The sequence below is a fragment of the Patella vulgata genome, chromosome 4 (genome assembly GCF_932274485.2).
Source record: "Patella vulgata chromosome 4, xgPatVulg1.2, whole genome shotgun sequence".
NCBI classification, from domain to species: Eukaryota; Metazoa; Mollusca; class Gastropoda; family Patellidae; genus Patella; species Patella vulgata.
Window position 1 is genome coordinate 58,838,815 of NC_065882.2, and position 21,789 is coordinate 58,860,603.

A 21,789-nucleotide genomic window follows, 5' to 3' on the forward strand; every position below is an offset into this window, starting at 1 on the left:
AACAAAAAAATAATCTTTAAGGATAAGTTTCTGCGTCATCTGGTAGGTGTTTTAAAAGAAATTCGACCAATCGAAATGCAGGTGTTCGTGGGTTGTCGTATTTCTAGGTGTTATAAAGACTGGTCGAGGCACGAACGAACGAACGAAGCGAGTTATTGTCAACATTACTCTAGCGAGAGCGGGGCTGGATTATTAGCCTCTATTGTGCTTGATCTGTGATAACTTGGATACAGGTTTGACCTTGACGACCTACACACTTGGGTAGTTTTTCTCAAAAGAACTATTTTTTCCCAGGCACAGGACATTATTTTGGGATAAGTCCACCAAGATGGATGTAGCAGTGACCGATGGAAAAATTGACCACTTGCAAAATCAGGTGGACGATTTATCTAAAAAAGTTGATCGATACCATGATGAGTTGCTAAACGTCATCGTTAAGAAAAAGAAAAAGGTGGACACGGTAAAAAAAATTTTTTGTATTATTATGATTGAATTGAATTGGTCTAGATGTAGCACAGTTGATGTATCTTTGTAAAACATTTAATAATGGGGCGAGGTATAGAAGACTTGGAATGGGAAGGAGTGATCTCTATTCAGTGACAACTGAAAGTAAGGATTTGGATAATTTTCTTCGGGGTGGTCCCTTTGCGAATATTTTGTTCTTGTGAATAACACCATTTAAACGATTCATGCAGTCAGATAATGAGTTAACTCTTTCATTGACTGATGACAGTTCATGAACGACTTTTAAGTACTAAAGCGTCGCAGCGGCCGCGAAGAACTTTGAGACAAATCTGATACCTTTATTTTTAGCTGCGATTGGATATCTTGAATATTGGAGCAGATCGTTTCATCTTAAAGAGTGTTTCACATTGTAATCTCATTTCGTTTATTCATTAGAACGTCTAACAAATGTGATAAGTTTATACCTGTTTGACTAATTAAACATATTATTCGCCCTGCCTGGAGACTAAAAATGCTCACAATGGGAAATATCTGCGCGACGTTTTTTTTTCAATCGCGTATAGATGCGCCTCTTCCGTTTTCGGATTGAAATGAAAATGCCTGCTCAGTGACAACTCGATTAATCCGTGATAATTGATGATCGTGTCGGATAGATTATATCATATAGTTATGACATTGAATGAATGCCAATTATTGACGGTTCTTTTAAAGAAAACTGGGTTTTTTTTTTTTTAGTTCACGTTAATGTTATCATTTGTTAACTAGTTGTTTAGAACGCCTGTGGAAATGGGCGTAACAAAATTATAATACGAACCTGAATGGCCATAAAACAGTTAATCGCCAGTGTGTTTTTTTTTTTATTGTTTATGAAAATTTGCACTTGGGGGCTATAAAATAGTTATGTATTTATAGCTATAGGACCAATGACTTAAAGCTACATAATGATAAACATTAAAAAAAAAAATAGTCGGCGTAAATAAAATGAAATGGAGGTTTACCGTCCTACTGTTCTGCTCCGACTGGGCCAATATAGCCGGGCATTTGACATACAGTGTGCTATGAGGGGCATTTTGCTGTTTATACGGGAGCTCGTATTTTTTCTCATTCCCGAACGACTGACTATACGCTGTTCCTTGCCACGCCCTCGGTTCTGCTCCACTGACAAGGGAGGACAACACCGTGACATTCCAATGAACTTTCTCAGTCAACACAACCATCGAACAGTACACGGAACTTCAAGGTTAGCGACTGAGTCACTGAGAAATGTCGCGTGGGTCATGTTGCGTGGTTTGGTTTCCAAGCTCCTCGCGAGTTTTCGCCGGGGCCTCCGGTTTCCCCCTTATGCTAAACCATAATATGTCCCGAAATGACCTAGTTTGTGTCGAGTGGGCGTTGCCCCCCCCCCATCTCTCTATAAATTTACACACTATCCCCAAATGACAACGTATTCACTTTATATTAATGACTATTTTGAGAACACTGAATCTTGAAAGATACAGTGGTGTTTTTCAACAAATTGGTCGATGGCTATTGGTTAGTCTGGTCATTTCGACACGATTACCCTCCACTTGAAGAAAAAGTGACACGGCATTAATGTCTTTGACTATCAGTATTTGTTTTATTGCTCTTATACACCAAAGACTTCCAGCTCTCAGTAATAAAATGTTGGCGTGTGAAATATCAACTCAATATACATAATATTAGCATTATTGCATGTGTAATACTGGTATTATATTTCATTACATTAGCATTTACATTTTCAATAGGTAATTCGCCTAACCTTTATCACCCCAAATAAGTGTATCAATATAGTTAGGTAATTTATAATAGTAATAATAATCTATTTATAAAGCGTTGAATATCCAACAAACTGGTTGCTCAAGAGCGCTATATATGTTATGTATATGAATAATTACGTTAGGCGAATATAAGAAATTTCAATCTGATTAAATTACAGATCTATATTTCGTTTCGTTTTTTAATACTTTCGATGGCCTACACTACACGAAGATCTGACCGGTTGTAACGATAGGTCGCGTCAGAGGTCATACGAGCGGCTTTTGACCCTATGACGCCAGATATTTGATTAAACAATCAGCATTGATGCTACTAGTGGATTACCCACAGTTCCGTGCAAAACACGCCTAAAGCTCACCGTAACAGACCGTTTCATTGGCTAAGCCCTCGTACCATTCAGAACTCATCAATGATAACAACTCTTCCAGATCCAAGTGTAGTAAAGACAAGTAAAACGAAATTTTGAACTATAAAAAAAACGAAACGAAATAGGATCTGTGTTTTAATCAGATTGAAGAAATTTATGGCTTGGGCATGAACAAGTTCGATGACACATACTTGTCAATACATATATATATTATATATATGTGTGTGTGAATTATATCCTTTGTAATGCGTTTATTTGAAAATACAGTTAATTTGTTTCCCGGTTACGTGGGCGGTTGGATGTCGTTGAGTCAACTGGCGGGGTCTCGATTTCCCAGTTGTACGTGACAAGGAGTAGGGTCGCCTGTCCAACCTCGTTGGTTTTCTCCGGGTCCTCCGGTTTCCTCCCACTGCTAAAGACCACTACGCGCAAGCGAATTATTGAAATAAAATTGAACCATGTGTTAGTCCCGAAATGACCTAGTTTGTGTCGAGTGGACATTAACCCCCCCTCTCTCTCTCTCTCTCTCTCTCTCTCCCGGTTACCTCATTAGACATGAGTAATTAATTGCACAAATCTACGGATCTAGACTAGTCAGGTATGCGCGTGACAGATCTTTCAAGGTTAGTGCCCATGTTGGCACCTATAAAAGCACTCTGGGCTCGAATACTTCTAGACACGCATTAGATTCTTTAAAGATCAGATACCATGTAGATTCTTTAGGTGATACCGTTGAGGTTCAAGAGACACCAACTGGATTCTGTAAACCCCGTTGATTCGTAGGAGAGCCATCATGTACTAGTCTCGTTCTTCAAGTTAGTGGGGTTGAGAAAATGACGTTTTTGTATACCATTGTTTAAACCTTTGTAATCATTTTATCCAGTCTTTGACATAAAAGGTAGAAACGAATTGTTGTATTGTTTTTCCTGAGTGATAAACAAACATTTTAGCTGATGATAAAAATACGTACAAAACAAGTGAAGTTTAAAGCGAAGCCTTAGCCGCAAGAGAATTACAATAATATATGCCAGAGACAATTCTTGACGATCACAGGCTAACAAGATGTGTGGCAGAGATTATATTGGACGTCGGATGTGGTAAACCATTCGATGGCACCGCTTCCCACATCCGGGGTACATTGCTACATGATGAAACAAGACAACCACAACCATATGAATCGCAGTAGACGCCATTCCATTGACTGATCTGAATAAATTTTACAGTATATGCTTTACTCTGTATGTGTTTATAAGTTGTTGCATACACTTTGACAATCACTCGATTTATATATGCTTTTGTGTGACACTATTGAAGTTTAGGAATACTGGATCTTGAAAGACAAATTGGTGTATTTTAACGATCGATGATGATTACTTACTGGTCAGAAGTGATTTCCCGCCCTCCATAAAACGATAGTAAAGAACAATTAACACTTTTAGCTTCGTGGAAAGATGTACATTTAGCTGGAGGATATAGATATGGTTTTGATAATATATTTATGATAATAGAGAGTCTTAAAGCATTATGTTTGTTGAATTTACCCAGTCAGACCGCCCAATTTACACATACACTTGCCACGTACTAGGCATTCATATACTTTCAAAATTACAATAGAATCTGAATACTGGACTAATATTATTTTCTTCGCATACAAGTTAACGACCCGTGATAAAAGGTGTAAATTTCCTGCACTTATCTTCAAGTTATCGGGCTCCATTGTGTAGGTAATATGGGGAATTTCTCGTAATATTTACCGGGTTTCAATCTAGTGCAGTTTTCCAGTAGAATAAAAGAAAACTACAATGTAAACTGTGGCTACTTGAACTTGTGGGCTAACTAACAGTGAAATACATTTCTTAGCTTTGAATATTTGATTGTTTATCTCAGGCTACCTTTCCGAAGGTCTTCTAATATTTACAGTTAAAATTCAGTTAATCCACAAAAAATAAATATTATCATTATTGAAATTTATTAGATAATCTGAAACACGACGAAAAGGCGCCACAAATTTGACTGAGAGTACTGGCGAGACATAGTGCAGCTAAAATGAGATCTTTGGCATGTTTGTATAGCCTCACCATTTACCGATATGGTACAATCAACAACGTACGCTAGTAGCCATAACAAAAAACAAAATGTTGTCATTCTCAACTCTCGTTGCAATACTGCTTCCAGTGGCTCTGGAACTTAATATGTCCTCTTCAATTGCACAATGGTGCTCTCTCGATGTTTTTGTGTCAACCGTTGCGTCTTCCACAGAACTGTAACAGTTGTACTGATCTTAGCTTTTTTAAAAGCCTCATTTTGTGTCTAATGTCTGCCCCATAAAGTCTATGGAATATAAATTTTAAGTTTGAGAGAATCGATTTGTGGTCATGCGCTTACATGATCGTGTGAACAACATTCTCACTTGTTATCGTCGTTGTGACCTTCAAAATTACAAGACAGTCATCCATTTATAAAAATGCTGCGTTTTCATTGCGCCTGAGTATTCTAAAATATACAAAATTTGCTGTGAATTAGACAGTGACATTATATGCGACCACACCTGAATACTAACCTTTTTTATTTTTTCGAAAACAAGTCTGTTGGAGCGTGATTAACGAGACATCCCCTTTTTATTAGGAGTTCGGTATTATGAATAGTGTTTACATAACTGTAAGTTTCCTATAAAAACTCACCTTGACAATAGTCGTTCAGTATACCTTATTTACATGAATTTACGAATAAATACAAAAAATGAGGTTTAACGTCGTACTGTTCTGCATCGACTGGGCTTTAATGAAGACAGGCATACTTATTGTGTGCTATGCTGGAAACTTTGTCAGGACATTGTCAGGGCCCTGTTTCTCGAAATCTTAACTAAAGATAAAATCCAAGTTTTAGTAGATACTTCAATTTTGGTTGGCTAAGCACTAAAATCAATCTAATAGTATCCAATCAAATTAATAAAATTTGGATTTTATCTTAGTTAAAATTTCGTGAAACAGACCCCTGGACAGCGACACAACAGTCTACTATTATATCGAATTCCAACTGTCAACGGTGCTTTTACGTGAACGCCAATGTGTGCACGGGACATCGGTTTTTCGTCTCATCTGAACGACTTCACTTACATAAGGAATATTAAAAAAATGTATTTTGGAAAAGTTCGAACTGTTGAAATATTGAATATAAATAACGATATTATCTATAGCTATGAATCGTGATAATTCTGGTAGAAGGGGCGTATGTGTATAAATGAAAAGGGGTGTAGTTTTCATAAATAAAAAAACAACCTACATATCAAATGACAAAATAACTATTTATTATTTATGAGTCAAGCTACCTGCTCCCCACATGATGAAAGCATGTGAATAAACCCCTTTTTAATACATTCACTGCTTTGATGCATCGCTTGTCCTATCTGCACACGTGTCTTTTATAGCTATCGGTAATTAACACAAAGAAACTGTTGAAAAGGTGTTATCATAATGCATCACAACCTTGGCGACAATAATCTAAACTAAAACCTACGGAAGACCATTAGGGTCAATCACATGAAAAAAAAAGTGTTCTAACCAGTTTATTTCAAGGTCGCCCTACACTGATTTATCGGATAGCTAGGCAAACGAAGTACTTTTTTATGTTACGGGATCGGCACATTCAGGTCATGCTCCCATTAATATCATTAGCTATTTCGTGCCCTCATTAAAAACCATTCATTAAGTTCATACTCTCATTAACTTCATAGTCCCACCAACTTTATACCCTCATTGATATCATTTATTCATGATACATTGATTGCATGCTCTCCTTAAAGATACATTCCCGCGTACAAACTATGTGATATGATGATATATTTGGACTAAAAACATATTCAAATTAAATAACCTATCAAAAATTTGCTTCAAATCCCTCTCAAAACTTTGTATTCCTCGGGAGATACCGCAAGCTATAAATAAACTGTTGTTAGACGCCGCGTCCATTTTTCAGAATGTATTTTCGTTACTTACTGTTCATTTATTGTACATATTGTACATATTAATTATTTTCTATCAACTACTTTTTCCGTTGACACCCCTCAATGTTCCCCAAACCGCCTAACCATTGATCAAGAAATAACAACCGCTCATTAAAATTATTAACATGATAAGACAATTATTAACTCCGATTTTCAACAGATTTGAATCATATCTGCTGTTCAATGGCCGTTGATGATTAACCGTAAAAATGTTTTTTGTTTTAGTTCGTTTTGACTTCGCACAGTTTTTAACTTGCTGTTGAAATGGAAAAAATCGCTGAACTCGGTAACTTCTTCAGACAATAAAACAGCCAAAAATCAAAATTTAAAGAAGTCTCCGAAAAATATAAATAGCGTTCTGTGGCTTTAAGGGGGGCATTAAAATTGATGAATCATGATATTAATATGAAGTTGGTTGGAGTTAATGAGATTATGAACGTTATGATTTTAATGGGGGCATGAAAATAACGAATGATATTTATGGGAGCATGACATGAATGTGCCGATTCTGTAACATAAAATAAAGTACGGCGTTGACCTAGCTATTCGATAAATCGGTGTATGGCGACCTTAAAATAGGTTACTCATGGGCTTCTCCGTATCTTGTAATAACAAGATAGCCTATCTTGTAATTACAAGATAGGCTATCTTAGGCTATCTTGTAATTGCAAGATAGCTATCTTGTAAATACAAGATAGCTATCTTGTAAATACAAGATAGGCTATCTTGTAATTGCAAGATAGCTATCTTGTAAATACAAGATAGGCTATCTTGTAAATACAAGATAGGCTATCTTGTAATTACAAGATAGCCAGAATTTTTTTTTCATTTGATTGATCCTAATGGGCTTCCGTAAAAAACAATCATTTGGACATCCAATGTTAAACTGTCTGCCAACTGTAATTCTTCATGAGCCTTAGTTAGTGTTTGGTGCTTCCAATATCAACAGGGCTGAAATTGACATTTAGGCCTTTTGTTAGCATCTTTATGTGGATTAAATTTTAACAGATTAGCTAACGATAAAGAAAACCATTAACACGAAACTACATGATTGTGCTTTAGATTATCGGGGACCGAGCATGGCGTTATTGTGGCGTCAAATTTACGTTGTCATTTTCTGCGCAATTGCCCACTGAACTCACTTGCCAAGTTTCGTGATGATTGTACACCGATTGGCGGATCCGTAGACTTTTTTTAAGAGCATCACGTTAAGAACAACAAGAAGCAATTTAAACCAAGTTAACTGGTCGATAGATTTGCCTAACGATGTTACGTAACTCGGTTATGGAATTCCATTGTTCAACTGCATGAGGGGCTTGACACTAAGGCCGATCTATTACCATTATAACTTTGGTAAGGCACTTCGGGGTTGAGTGTAAGCAGTGCTTAAAAGTACCCTGGTGTCTCAGATGGTTGCACGATGCTACAATAAATGTTTCAAGAAGTCATTCGTGCATATATATTTATGAGGCGGCTCCGTTAATCCATTTGTTTTACTAACATATCTGTGGATTTCTTTTAGGGTATGTTTTTCTTTGTTAATTTCAATGGCACCCGAACCCATCGAAATACATTTATTTTAAAATGTCCATTATGTCTTAAATATTGGATAAAAGATCCCATATTTTCACGACAAGATAACAAAATCAATATTGATTGAATTGGGCCAATATTCAATTTTAATTTGTGTTTTTAGTTTCGAATTTCAAGGAAAATATAGAGGTTTACCCCCCCCCCCCCCTTCAAAGATCCCGAAAGTGCTCATCAAAAGGTTACCGCCATCCCCCAACCAACTCACCAGAGATCGATACGAGACTAGAGCGTATAAGTAACAATGTTCAATTTAACTGTCACTTAAGTTTAGCATTCGAATATTTAGTTGCACCATATGACTATATAAATATTAGACAGCATCCAAATAGAGTGAAGTTTTACCTTCTATGATGAGACAGAAATGTATTAGTTTTGGTCCATCCTTATATTTCTAATTTTCTCTTCAGGGGGACGAAAATGAAGAACGAGGAAACTGGACAAATAAATTTGATTTCTTTTTATCCTGTTTGGGATATGCCGTTGGTCTCGGAAATGTATGGAGATTTCCATATCTTTGTTACAAAAATGGCGGAGGTAGGTGTTTTTTATATTAATATTTTGCTTCAAAGTCCGGATGATAAAAATATAAAGTACATTTTATTGGGGCTGTCGCTAACTATAAGTCACAATCGTACATTGTGGTTAGACCATAATATATTATAGTTTATTCACGCATTGATATGTATTAATACGCAGATGGTGTATTATCATGATCTTGGTCAAACAATCAGTCCTTGTATACGCCGTAAGCTTCGTAAAACTTATGTATATATCCCACTTATATGTATTATATTAAAAACACTTTATGCTAGTAGTCGGATTGGGCTCTATGCCAGTTTATAATACAAATTCTTAGTCTAGCCAAAATATAAATATTACTAGATATGACTTGGTTTTAATGATATATCTAAGAAACAAGTTTAAGTTTTGGTACATATTTGCAAAATTAATACTGTTGATAACGTGATTAATTTTATTACCAGGGTGTCGGAAATATATTACTAATTCGTATCATCCAATTACGCCCGGTCTTTGAATGGGGTTTAAAATACTATATTAATACTTATTGTTATCTACAAACTTATTGAATCTTTTAAACCTGGGTGGGGTGGCCGAATGGTTAACGCGTGCGTGTTGTATCATAAGATCTGTCACTGAGTCAAATGGCGTGGTTTCAATTTCCCGCTTGTACGTGACAAGGAGTAGGATCGCCTGTCCAGTTTTTCGTGGGTTTTCTCTGAGTCCTCCGGTTTCCTCCTACTGCTAAATACCCCTACGCGCAAGCGAATTATTGAACTATATGTGAGTTCCAAAATCAATCTGATTTTAAATACCGATCTATATTTCGTCTCGTTGTTTTTGTACTTTCGGTGGGCTTTACTACATGACCGGTTATAGTGGAAGGTCGCGTCAGAGGTCATACGAGCAGCTTTTGCCCTATGACCTCAGACATTAGATTAACCAATCAGCGTTGATCTTTTGAGTGGGTTCCCCATAGTTCCGTACACATTACGCCCAAAACTCGCCGTAACAGACCGTTTCATTAGCTAATCCCTTACATGATCTAGCACGCGGGCTATATAACAACTCTTCCAGATCCTAGTGTAGTAAAGACAAGAAAAACGAAACGAAATAGGATCCGTGTTTTAATCAGATTGTCCCGAAATGACCCAGTTTCTGACGATGACGAATGGACGTTAATCTCTCTCTCTCTCTCTCTCTCTCTCTCTCTCTCTGCTCATTCTTTTGATAACCATAACTATAGTATTTTGTATCATGTTGAACCAGTATGCCCCCTTTTCCATAGGTAATGATAAACCAGTCACTGTAGCGCCAAAGATTTATTTGTATTCCGTATTGTGTATCTGATTAATATACCGTCCATCGTGGTTTGGGGATCACGTCGGCTAAGTGGGTAAAACGCTCGCTCGCTAGCCTCGCTCGCTAGCCTGGAGGTCGGGTGTTCGATCCCTGCATTGGCCGAGAAAGTTCATCCAGATTTTCCGGCGTGGTCCCCCCTTGTCAGTGATGCAGGACGGAGGGCCTGACAATGATAGCTGTCTAGTCATTCGGATGATACGAAAAACCGAGGTCCCGTGTACACATTGGCGTGCACGTAAAAGATCCCTTGACAGTTGGAATTCGATATAAGAGTAGGCCGTAGTGCCGCTGTCCGGGCAATATTTCCCTCATAGCTCACTGTATGGCGTATGCCCGTCTTCATTAGCCCAGTTCGGAGCAAAACAGTAGGACGTTAAACCTCATTTCATTTCCATCGTGGTTTTGACCTATCTCACAAATACCACAGCTCTAGTATATTATTAACTGTACACAATTGCTCACCCATGTCTTCAAAACACAAAACAAAATAGGGAATATTGTTTGTATAGATATTTGCTTTTGCAATCGCTATTTAATACACGAAGAATGTATTCAACAATCCCACCATACCACGTTTACTCATTTAAGTTAAGGCAATTATTTATATATTAGTGTTAAATACACGAGGATCTCTGTATAGTCACCGTTTCTAGTTCATTCGGTTCATGGTGATTTTTCCATAAACAGACACCCCCTTTCCATCTTTTAAACAAACAAATGGAACCCGCGCTTATGTTTGAATGCTAGTTAGATAAAGACAACAATTAAATAAATACACATTATCTTTTCACAAAATCTTTTATGCTGCAATATCACGATGTAGTTTTACAAGCGGTTGTGAATACCGTGTGGCCACCAAAGTATTGATGGTTTCGGCTTCAAACTTAGTTTTCAACGTGAAGAAATATATTTTTGTTAAGCTGTATCAATATTCCGTTATGGTACATGGATTATTGGTATAGGTTTTAGATTAACTTAGAACATTAGCGATTATAAATGTAATCAAAGCACATGGAAACCTAGGGGATTACATTAATTTTTATGTATAACACGCATTAGTAAATATGTCAGCTAAAGTACATATAGCACAAACAACGCCCACAAAACAGTTTATAAAGAAACCTGGGTGATTTCGTGCGGCAAAACCGTAAGCATAACGAAAATATTGAACAGTTACAGGATGATACATAAACCACACCCGTCTTCTAGTCTTTGTGTGTAAGTTATACATAATGTAGACCTAATTCGTTTAAAGATGCATTATGTAAGATTTAGATAAAGAGCTGACCGATCTTACTATAACAGTTGAAAAATAGGTTATGAAAAAATGAATGTGTTGACAATTTTATTCAAATTAATTTATTCTGTTTGAAGTTATAGCGGTTAAGGTGTACCGCAGATCTTTTATTATCGTAGAAACGGTACGTGAAAACCGAGGCTAATTCTTGAATATCCATTTTATTATTACAGTATAATAATAAGCATTTAATTAGTGTCAACTTTATGAGAACTTAAATCAGATCGTTTATTATCGTAGAAACGATACGTGAAAACCGAGGCTAATTCTCGAATATCCATTTTATTAAATAAACTATAAACATACTTATGGAAAACCGGTACTGATTTATTTAGGCGACGGTTCGAAGAGTATTCTCTCAACGTTATCAAGCTAATGACATAACAGTATAATAAGCATTGAATTAGTGCCAGCTTTATGAGAATTTAATGTTCCAGATTCAGGAAGAAGAATAAATGTATGAAGAAATATGATATAAATATCTAGCATACCAACAATGGGGAAACCTGATCATGTAAAAAATAAACAAACAAAGCTAAACCTGTCTCTGTTTGTAATGCTAAATAAATGTGTTATTGCTGTTTTCTCGACCGTGGTATTACCCCCATGGCCGTAAATAGTCAATAAAGATGTTTAAATGTAATCAATGTAATTATTTTCAGGTGCATTTTTTATACCCTATACCATAATGTTGGGAATTGTTGGTATCCCTATATTCTTCATGGAACTGTCTCTTGGTCAATTCTCCAGTAATGGACCAGCAACTTGTTGGTCATTCGCCAGACTCTTCAGAGGTAAGTTGGGTCGTTATCATTCATGAAGTTAGATACTGCGACCCACTTTAATTAATTAAAATAAAAGTTAGTGGAATTAAAAACGAATGTCTATGACAATAAATTATCATACAGCAAACCAAAGAAAAAAAGGATTCTAATCGCTTGACAGCAATGTGGCCCCGATAGCTAACTAGGAGGTCTCGGGTTCGCTCCCGATGTTGACCTAGAAAGTTCTTTGAGATTTATTGCACCGGTCCCCTTGTAATTGGTGCAGTACGGTGGTCGTGGCACGAAGAGTGTCTAGTTGAGCAGATAGATGGGACATAAACCGAGGTACCGTGTACACTTTAGGGAGCACATAAAAGAAATTAGGTTCTAACGCCGCTACCCCGTTAAACCTTACCTCATAGCACAATGTATGGCGTGTACAGGTCTTCATTAGGCTAGTCGGCGCAGAAAAGAAGCGGCGCGTTAACCCCCATTTCATTTCTTTATTTCTTTGATATCGGCTGGTCAGAGATAAATTAGACACTTGTAATAGAGAGTTGTGCCAGAGGGAGTTTAAACTGTGGTGCTGAAACTATTTAATCACTAATTCACCTATACTAAATCATTCAACCAGATATGTGATTACTGCTGAGTTTTGTTTGACATCTTGAATTACAGGGAACAACCGTAACATCTCTAAATTTAAAGGTTTGTCAATATAATGCATTGAATCATTGTTTTCAGGTATTGGGTTTGGTATGGTGATTGTATCAGCATTGGTAGCCATCTATTATAACATGATAATAGGTTGGGCTTTCTATTATCTGTTTGCCTCATTTACCTCAGTGCTGCCTTGGACGACGTGCGGAGAGTGGAGTACACCATGTAAGTGATCAAAAGATAATCTCTAAAATAAAAGAAATCGTGGTCTGTGGTCGTAGGTTGGGGTAAAGCTTTGCAGACTGCGTCTGGTCATTATGACTAAAGAAATAATGTGGTTCTGTTTCCATACTGCAGCGCAAGAAATCGTCCATAAACACTCCGTACCACACGTTACCTTGGTTTCAAATGTATTTTAATTGTAATTGTATAGATATATGGGGATGTGTGCATCCTTATAAAATGTATTCAATAGAGACATTTGAATTATTTTGTGCACAAGTTGACAAAGTATAGTCAATATTAGTATAAAAACATGGATACACACGGTGAGGTACATGTAAAGGAAATGTTTAATTTGGTATAAATAAAACCCATACATTGGGTGTAACATAAGAACTATAACTCTTCTGTAAATATATATTTATGTTAATTTACATTGAAGAAGATGTATATTCATGTCTCAATTAAATTACATCATAATACGAGTTGTATTTACAGCTATATGGCTTCAGTCATTTTAGATTCCTTCCTACTCAGGACATGCTTCAAGTAAAGTGGTACTTTGGGTCTATGTTATGATTGCTTTAGCGATTTGGAGTAAAGTGCCCCCAAAACGGTGTAAATTTATTAACTGTTCAAGCAGTCATGACGAGTAGAAATCCAACACAATTTTACACGATTCTGGGCTCAGTCATCTCTGAAGAATTCTTCTTTGACCGTATGCAGGGAATTTCCAGCACGACAGTTGGCTATAGTGTTAATAAACTTGATATGTTATTTGCTCCCTTGTTCTCTTTTGTTTGTTGATTAAGTTTGGGGGTTTTTTGGGTTTTTTTTGTTTTTTTGGGGGGGGGGGGGTCCTATAATTGCAGAATTAATTCTTTCCAGATGCCAGAACATCTCCAACAATACAAAACAGTTCAATATATATTTATAAGATGATCGTTTATTTTCAGACTGCAGTGACCGATTACCGTCTTACAGAAACGAGTCACTTTGCGCATTTAATAACTTTACCTCAACAGGCAACGGTACTTGTGTAGATGGTAACGGAACTCTGACTGCTCTTTATAACGAATCCCTGGCCAAGGAGGTACTAAATATCAAGAGAAAACTTCCCACAGCAGAATATCTCGAGTAAGTTGACGACAGTTCAGTCCCACTCCATGGATATATGGAACATAATTTATATACACTACTTTATCAACTCGGGACAGAATAAAAGTTCCAAGGAACTCTGGTCTGTAAGGTGGATGGACCGACGGAAGGCTGGCGGAGTTGACGACAATACACAGTCATGTTACATTTAGACGTTAATCTGCGTTAGCTTTGCGGACTCATCAAATGAATGAGAATCATACCCTTCCTGATACACGGAAATCAACAATAATGAATGCAAGAGATTTTGGATTAGAGTATATTCTAAATTATTGTAGTATAATTCGGATTTATGGAACGATCTTAAGGGTTAAAATCACTTTGAATTATATTGCAACTGGAGGAAAGTTTTTGTCTCAAGCTACTTCTTCGTCGTTGCTTCTTTATATTAGTGTATTCTTACATGACTTTCACCTTTGTAGACATGGCAATTATACCATTAGTCCTAAAGGTGTGAACTAGATACGTCACTTGGATTGAATCAAATCAAATTATGTTCTTTATTTTAGGCGAGTCGCTTTGGGGTCAGCCTTTAGTGAAGATATAAGCGATCTTGGTCCAATCAGATGGCAGCTTGTGTTATGTTATTTACTCGCATGGATCTTTGTATGCGCAACTCTCAGTAAAGGAGTCAAGTCTTCCGGAAAGGTTTGTGTTATTCAAAGGTCTTATTTGTTAATTTTATCATTAATTTTGTGATTATATCTTTCAAACATACGTTTCCCGTACCAGTGTCTATTGATGACTGTTAATTTTCTTTTCTTTAGTCGCAGAAGAATTTTATTTGTACGGAACACCCTCTTGTTTTTTTTGTATTTTGTTTAATTATTTGTATTTTCTATTAGACGTTCTTTTTTATTATTACAGGTCGTTTACTTTACGGCAACGTTTCCCTATGTAGTCTTGATTATCTTGTTTATCAGAGGTATATTACTAGAAGGTAGTTATGACGGTATATATTACTACATCACTCCTAATCTCGATAGGTTGTGGGATGCCGATGTGTGGAAGGATGCCGCTGTACAAATTTTCTTCTCTCTGTCAGCATCTTGGGGAGGTCTCATTGCTTTATCCAGTTATAATAAGTTCCATAATGATTGTTTTAGGTAAGTGTTTTTGTTATCCTTCTCGGTAGCCTGCTTTCATCCTCGTGTAAAGATTCATATTCTGAAGACGTCATTACAAATAAGGTACTATCAAATTCTATGTCTGTAATGTAATGTGAACATGCCAAAGTAACAGGCTTTTCCATTGACAAAGTGGTAGCATATTTATAGTACACCAGCAACTACTAAAGTTATACGACAGTTGGTAGCATATTTATAGTACACCAGCAATATAATATACTAAAGTTATACGACGGTGAAGCAACAGTATTAGTGAAATAATCTGCGATGATAGAAGATGCAAACATATTATACTTACCAACAAATTCCGACTTAACCTTGCTTTGTGTTCGTTTCAATTTCTATCTTAAGTACCTTATCTGCAGGACAAGGCTTTTTTAAAGATTGGCTTTGCCGTCCAGATGTGTCAAAATATCGCTAGTATTCCTTTGTTGATTTTGTAAGGCAAACGGGAATAATGGTCTTCGTGATAGTAATTAATGAGTTCTTAATTTTGGCCTAGGAATATCAACAATAAAACAATGTCTTTGATTCGAGATATTTCTTCTTTTTTTTTTCAGAGATGCTATAATTGTATCTTTTGGGAACTGTCTCACCAGTTTTTTCGCGGGTTTTGTTATTTTCTCCTATTTGGGATTTTTGGCTCGAGATATGGGTGTGGAGATATCTGAAGTAGCTGATAAAGGTAAGAGATGAATTCATTCGATATTCAATGACTTAAATCTTTTATCTGGGCAGAATGCAGGGGGATGTGAACATCTAGTTCGGCTACAGATAAACCTACTAATTAAAACGTCTGATACAGAAAATTCTTAAATATCTTTTGAAAAGTTTTGTTTATCAGACATTTGAGAGATTGCCTAATCAAGATCAAAGGTACCACTGTGCTGCCACCACAGGCCCAGAATACACTTTTCTGAAACATGTATTTAGATTACTATGGTCAGTTTTAAATATTAAAGCTAACTGCAGATTTCTTCAAGGTCGCGAGATGTAAATAGGGTTAGGGCACGTGATTGTTGACTAGATTGTGGGTTAGGGTTGGGGTTAGGGTTAGTGCTAGTCGTGTTTACATCCCGTGACTTTTGACCAAAGTTGACCTTAATATTTAGACCTAACTGATTACTAGCCGAATAATTGAAAATAATATCCGATCCAATTACATTCATCTCTAAGTTGTACCCTGCAATGCTCATTAATGATGCCTTTGATTATGTTTACGTTTATTATAAATTTTAATTCTATGTTTTACAGGACCAACCCTTGCCTTTGTTGTTTACCCATTCGCTGTAACTAAGTTACCTGTATCTACTTTATGGGCTATTCTGTTCTTTGTTATGTTAGTCACATTAGGTGTTGACAGTCAGGTACAATTCTATTCTTTTTGATTTTATACAACGACATAACAAAAATCTTTAAAAAATATAAATCATAATATTTTATCTCTTCTTCTTCATGTAAAAATCAGTAATGTAACACAATAAATGTATATATCCCCGTACAAGATGTTGTTTATGAAATATACTACTTGTCCATTTATGACTGGTTTTAAAATCTGATTAACAAAGAGTGTTCGTTTAGCTCTTATTTTCAAATTTACTGACGTTTTTTTTTCATCTTCTCTTTCAGTTTGTATTGGTTGAAACTGTGTCCACTTCTTTCATGGATTTATTCCCTAAATCAAGGAATTACAAAACATTTGTGGTTGTGGGATTTGGAACTATTTTCTTTCTGTTGGGTTTAACTTTAACAACAAACGTGAGTTCCTTTTAAGATTAATCTTTTGGCAGTTTTCGCTATAATAGTTAAAAACAGATAATATACGGGGATATGCTGAAAATTTCAGTCAAATTACTTTACGCTGTGCCGACCGCCGAGAAAACCTCATTTTAAAAACACCGTAGCCCCGGTTGTCATTGTTACCGCTAATACGATAATGAACAAAGTCTTGATTATCCAATTTTGTAGTTAATCATCAATGGGCGTTGAACAGCAGATCTGATGCAAATCCAATGAAATTCGAACCCATAAGATGGCATCGAGAGTTGATTATAGTTTTTTTCATGTTAATGAATGGCTAATTAATAATTTATATAGCATTTCATACCTAAAGAAAGAACTGAAAATAGGCAGAGTTAGCTATTACATAATGTATGTTTAATTAATAAAATATAATTCGATTTATTCATTTTTAAGTGAAACCCACTGCATGGAAATCCTAGCTGTTTATTTGGCTATGATCTTATATAATTAATGTGTATATATTTTAGGGTGGTTTACATATGTTAGATTTAATGGATTATTACTCTGGTGGTTGGAATGTCTTAGTTATAGCTTTATGTGAATGTATAGCTCTAGGATATGTCTACGGTAAGGTCCATATTTTTTTTTAAAAATACCATCTGTGGTTGTCATGTGATTACCACAAAACAGTTTTGACCGATGACAACCCTTCGGATCCACCAAAGATAACTAGTATTTGTAGTTGCCACGTGATTATCACAACAGATCTTGTATTTGATCCTCAGTATTGGCCGATAAGAACCTTTCTGATCTTAATGGCCGCCGATCTTTATTTGTTTGATGAGCCTTCAAGGACTGGGAGGTTGGATGGCCGAATGGTTAGCACGTGCGCGCTGTACATGAGGTCTGTCATTGAGTCAACTGACATGCTTTCGATTCCCCGGTTGTACGTGACAAGGAGTTGGGTGGCCTGTCCAGCTTCGTGGGTTTTCTTCGGGTTCTCCGGTTTCCTCCCACTGCTAAAGACCCCCACGCACAAGCGAATGATTGAAATAAAATTGAATCATGTGTTAGTCCCGAAATGACCTAGTTGTGTTGAGTGGACGTTAAACTCATTTCTCTCCCTCTCTCCCTTTAAGGACTTTGAATGCATTTACTGCTCTGCCATAAACGCTACACATGTCATATTTTGAATATTTGAATTAGTTGTGTATTTCAACTGGCGTTTTAAACTATTCTCACAAAGGTTTCTCAATAACAATCTTTTGGAGTCATTGCGTTACTGGACAGGGCCATAAACTATAATACATGCTAGAATTTCTAATTTTTGGGGGCGATGTTTCGAAGAGTATTCTCTCCATGTTTTCAAGCAATACCGACAAGTATGAATCTTAAAATTTTGATTTCTTTTTTTTAAATTGGCATATAGGTGTAAGACGATTTGTTCGAGATATTGAAGTAATGGTTGGAAAGAAAGTGTGTGGTATATTCCCTTGGGTCATGTGGAAATATTGGTGGATGATCTGCTGGTGTTTCCTTACTCCAGTAGGCGTATCGGTAAGACTTACTTTAGTCTACTTAGTGATTACCACAAATTGAAAACATATATAATTCAAGGAGTTGTGACATTTGAGCTCACGTTAATCTGCAATTTGTGATGGGCAACAATATTTTTGAAGTGGGTTGTTAAAGATACACTATTTTGGGACCCAAAAATGGAGATGAAACAATATTTAAGGGGAAAACGAATTAATGCCATTTCTCTCTGGGAATTATTATAGATTCTGATTTAACTGTCTGTCACACCCGTGATCATGTGGAAAAATTAACGGTTTTCTGGGCATGGCTTTTTACTGAATATACTTGCGTCTTTTATGAAAGGGACCGTTTGGTATAAAACTAGCAGACGTAATGTGTATTTATCATATTATATAGGGTGTATACCAGATATGAATCTAATGAAGAACTGGTTGGTCATTAATAATTTAATGCAAATTTATTTTTTCAGTTCATCTTGATTTACTCATGGGTATTCTACACACGATTAGACGGTCAACCTAATTGGGCTGATGCCCTTGGTTGGGGAATGACACTGGTGGTGGTTGTCGCCATATTTTTACCTGGTTTGATTCTGTTATGTACTACACCAGGGACCTTCCGGGAGGTAAGATATTGAATATCATTTTGTCTATAAACCATATACTTAGATTTTAACGGAAGGAATGCTCGAACAAGTCATCGAGGACTTCCAGTGAAAAGTTATTAAGTACTGATTCTGACAAAATTATAGGTGACGATGAGATCGTTGTTTGCAATATCGAGGAAAAGTCAAGATCTTCCGATTTCGGAAATCCGGTATGAAAAAAGAATCGACTCTAATTGTTTGCTACCCGTATCCCAAATTAAAGATGATGTGTATGAAGACTACATAAGGACTTGCTGCTTGAGCTAGTTGAGGGTAACCAAATAGCCAATTCAATGCCTTCAAGAGAGTTCTTATATTTATACAGTAGCTTATGACATGTTTCGTTTCTTACAGAGAATTAGAACATTGACCACACCTACAAAAGAATGGGGTCCAGCTTTACCTAAACACAGAGCTCTTGTAGCATCATATTCTGGTCCCAACTTTGTCATTGACCCTAATCAAACAGATAATCTAGAAAATGGTATTTCAGCTGACGATATCAATGTAAGTATGATGAGATTGTTGTGATATTAATGACGAAATTACATTAAGGATTTGTGGGTTGGGTAATTTATTATATGGTATTAGGGTGGGTGGGGGGGTCACATGGAAACAAAAGAATTCTTTGTGATGTCATCATTTTTTGCTTATCAAAATCGGCTGTTGAGGTATTTGAATTGGCGAATAGCGAGTTGTGATAGGCGAAATAGCTATTAGTGCCTCATTCACCTTATATTTATAAGGAGTTTAACGCCATGTACATTAGTTAATGTATAAGTTTTATTTTCTCCCAATTTCGTATGTAAATGCTGTATATAAAGAACCTGTTAGAAATTACTAGTATATAAGCTATTGTTAGTTTTGTGTGTTATTGACTTGACACATTATCTCTAAATACAAATCTATATTGTAATGCAATGTGGTGTAATTGTGTGTTCATTTTTATTTTCCAGTTAAAAAAGGGATTGGACAATAAGGGATATCCAGGCTATGTTTCTAGTGCAGATCCTGGTTATAACAACGATTATGACACATTAGACCAGAGATTATAAATAATAAACTAATACACCGTTGTGCATAACCAGACTTTGAAGAAATCGGCAAGTAAAACTGACATGATCTGGGGCATTGACTGCAATACCGGACTACATAATATGCTAAGCCTAAGGGTTAATTCAAGATATTACCATATAAGCCCAGTTGCTGGTGCCCCCTCCCTTACATTTCTTACATTCCAGTTTTTACGTGTTTTTTTTTATTTTATTATACAACGAATCGTTTTGAACGTAAAGTCTCCATTAGTTTATATATATATATTCTTTTTACAAACTCATCAACCTAGTAACCCAATATATGATTTGTAGGAATTTGTTAAAATGCTCAATAACTTTTTTTTATTAAAAGAAAACTTTTTTTTAAATGTGCTCTTTGCAAATAGTCCATTTGTGTTAATTGTAATATGTTTTGTCTTCATGTTTTTGTTTTATTTTTATCTTGTATATCACTCACGAATACTGAAATCTTTTAAAATAGATTTTGATTTATTTTATGAGTCCTAAATCACATTGGTAACCGGGAGTCGACGTTCTTTCAACAATCAGACAGCATGAGAAGTAGAATGGAGAGTGATGTTTAGAAATGAAATGGGGTTTAACTGTAATGCTCCTTCTGTTCTGCACCACTTTGAAAAACCTCGGTCCATTCCGGGATTGAACACTTGACTTCTAGGTTAGCGAGCCAACGTCTTAATCGAAAATCCACCGCTATAATCGTTCCCAATAATGGAAATGGGTTGGCACATGATGACGAACTTACAAATACCAGGTGTCGATGTGCTATAATTGGGATACAAGATAACGTTGAATCTTAATTGCCCAATACACATATCTAGCGTTCCCAATACAATCGATTTTAAAAACGCCATATAATAGACTCTAAATAAAAGCATAGTTTTGACATCATTTAAAAATGCTAATTTAACACTCCTTGATTCATTAAATTTCTCTGAAACAGATCATTTCGATTTGATTTATCCCCCCCCCCCCAAAAATGTATATTATTTTCAGAGTATTTGTATCATGAAAAGTGTTATATATTTCGTCAATTGCTTATTTATTAAATGAGTGATATGTAAATTCAGTAGATCACCAGAGTATATTTTTGTCTATAAATATTATATATTTTACATTGATCATCAAATAAAACCTTTATTATATCATGTACATAGACTTTATTAATAAAAAAATATGTCTACAATGTTGTCCCTTTTGTCAATGAATGGATTAAACTCTGTTAATAAAAAAAATATGTCCACAATATTGTCCCTTTTGTCAATTAATCGATTAAAGTGCAGGGTAACCTTCTTTTCTAACAAAGCCTCTTACGTTGTTTACCCCGATTTGCTGGCGACCAGAAATAAGTTTTGAAACATACTGGTGTAACACAGTAAGGCCCTTTGTTCTTGGAAGTCACTGGGTGCAGCCCAGTGTGTACTCGGTAACTCAGTTTTTGTCCCGTACGAACG

At 36.0% G+C, this 21,789-nt stretch overlaps 1 protein-coding gene across 1 annotated transcript; it reads left to right on the forward strand.

Annotated features, from left to right (window-relative positions):
* Nucleotides 1-130: 130 nt before the first annotated feature.
* LOC126817580 (sodium- and chloride-dependent neutral and basic amino acid transporter B(0+)) lies at nt 131-21,521 on the forward strand. The gene is made up of 15 exons (XM_050544641.1): nt 131-460; nt 8,633-8,759; nt 12,066-12,197; nt 12,912-13,052; nt 14,006-14,186; nt 14,717-14,855; nt 15,075-15,313; nt 15,895-16,019; nt 16,589-16,701; nt 16,964-17,092; nt 17,605-17,704; nt 18,507-18,634; nt 19,086-19,241; nt 19,617-19,769; nt 20,219-21,521. Exons 1-15 carry the CDS (start codon nt 329-331, stop codon nt 20,315-20,317), a joined length of 2,094 nt encoding a protein of 697 aa, XP_050400598.1. The 5' UTR covers nt 131-328; the 3' UTR covers nt 20,318-21,521.
* Nucleotides 21,522-21,789: the final 268 nt, after the last annotated feature.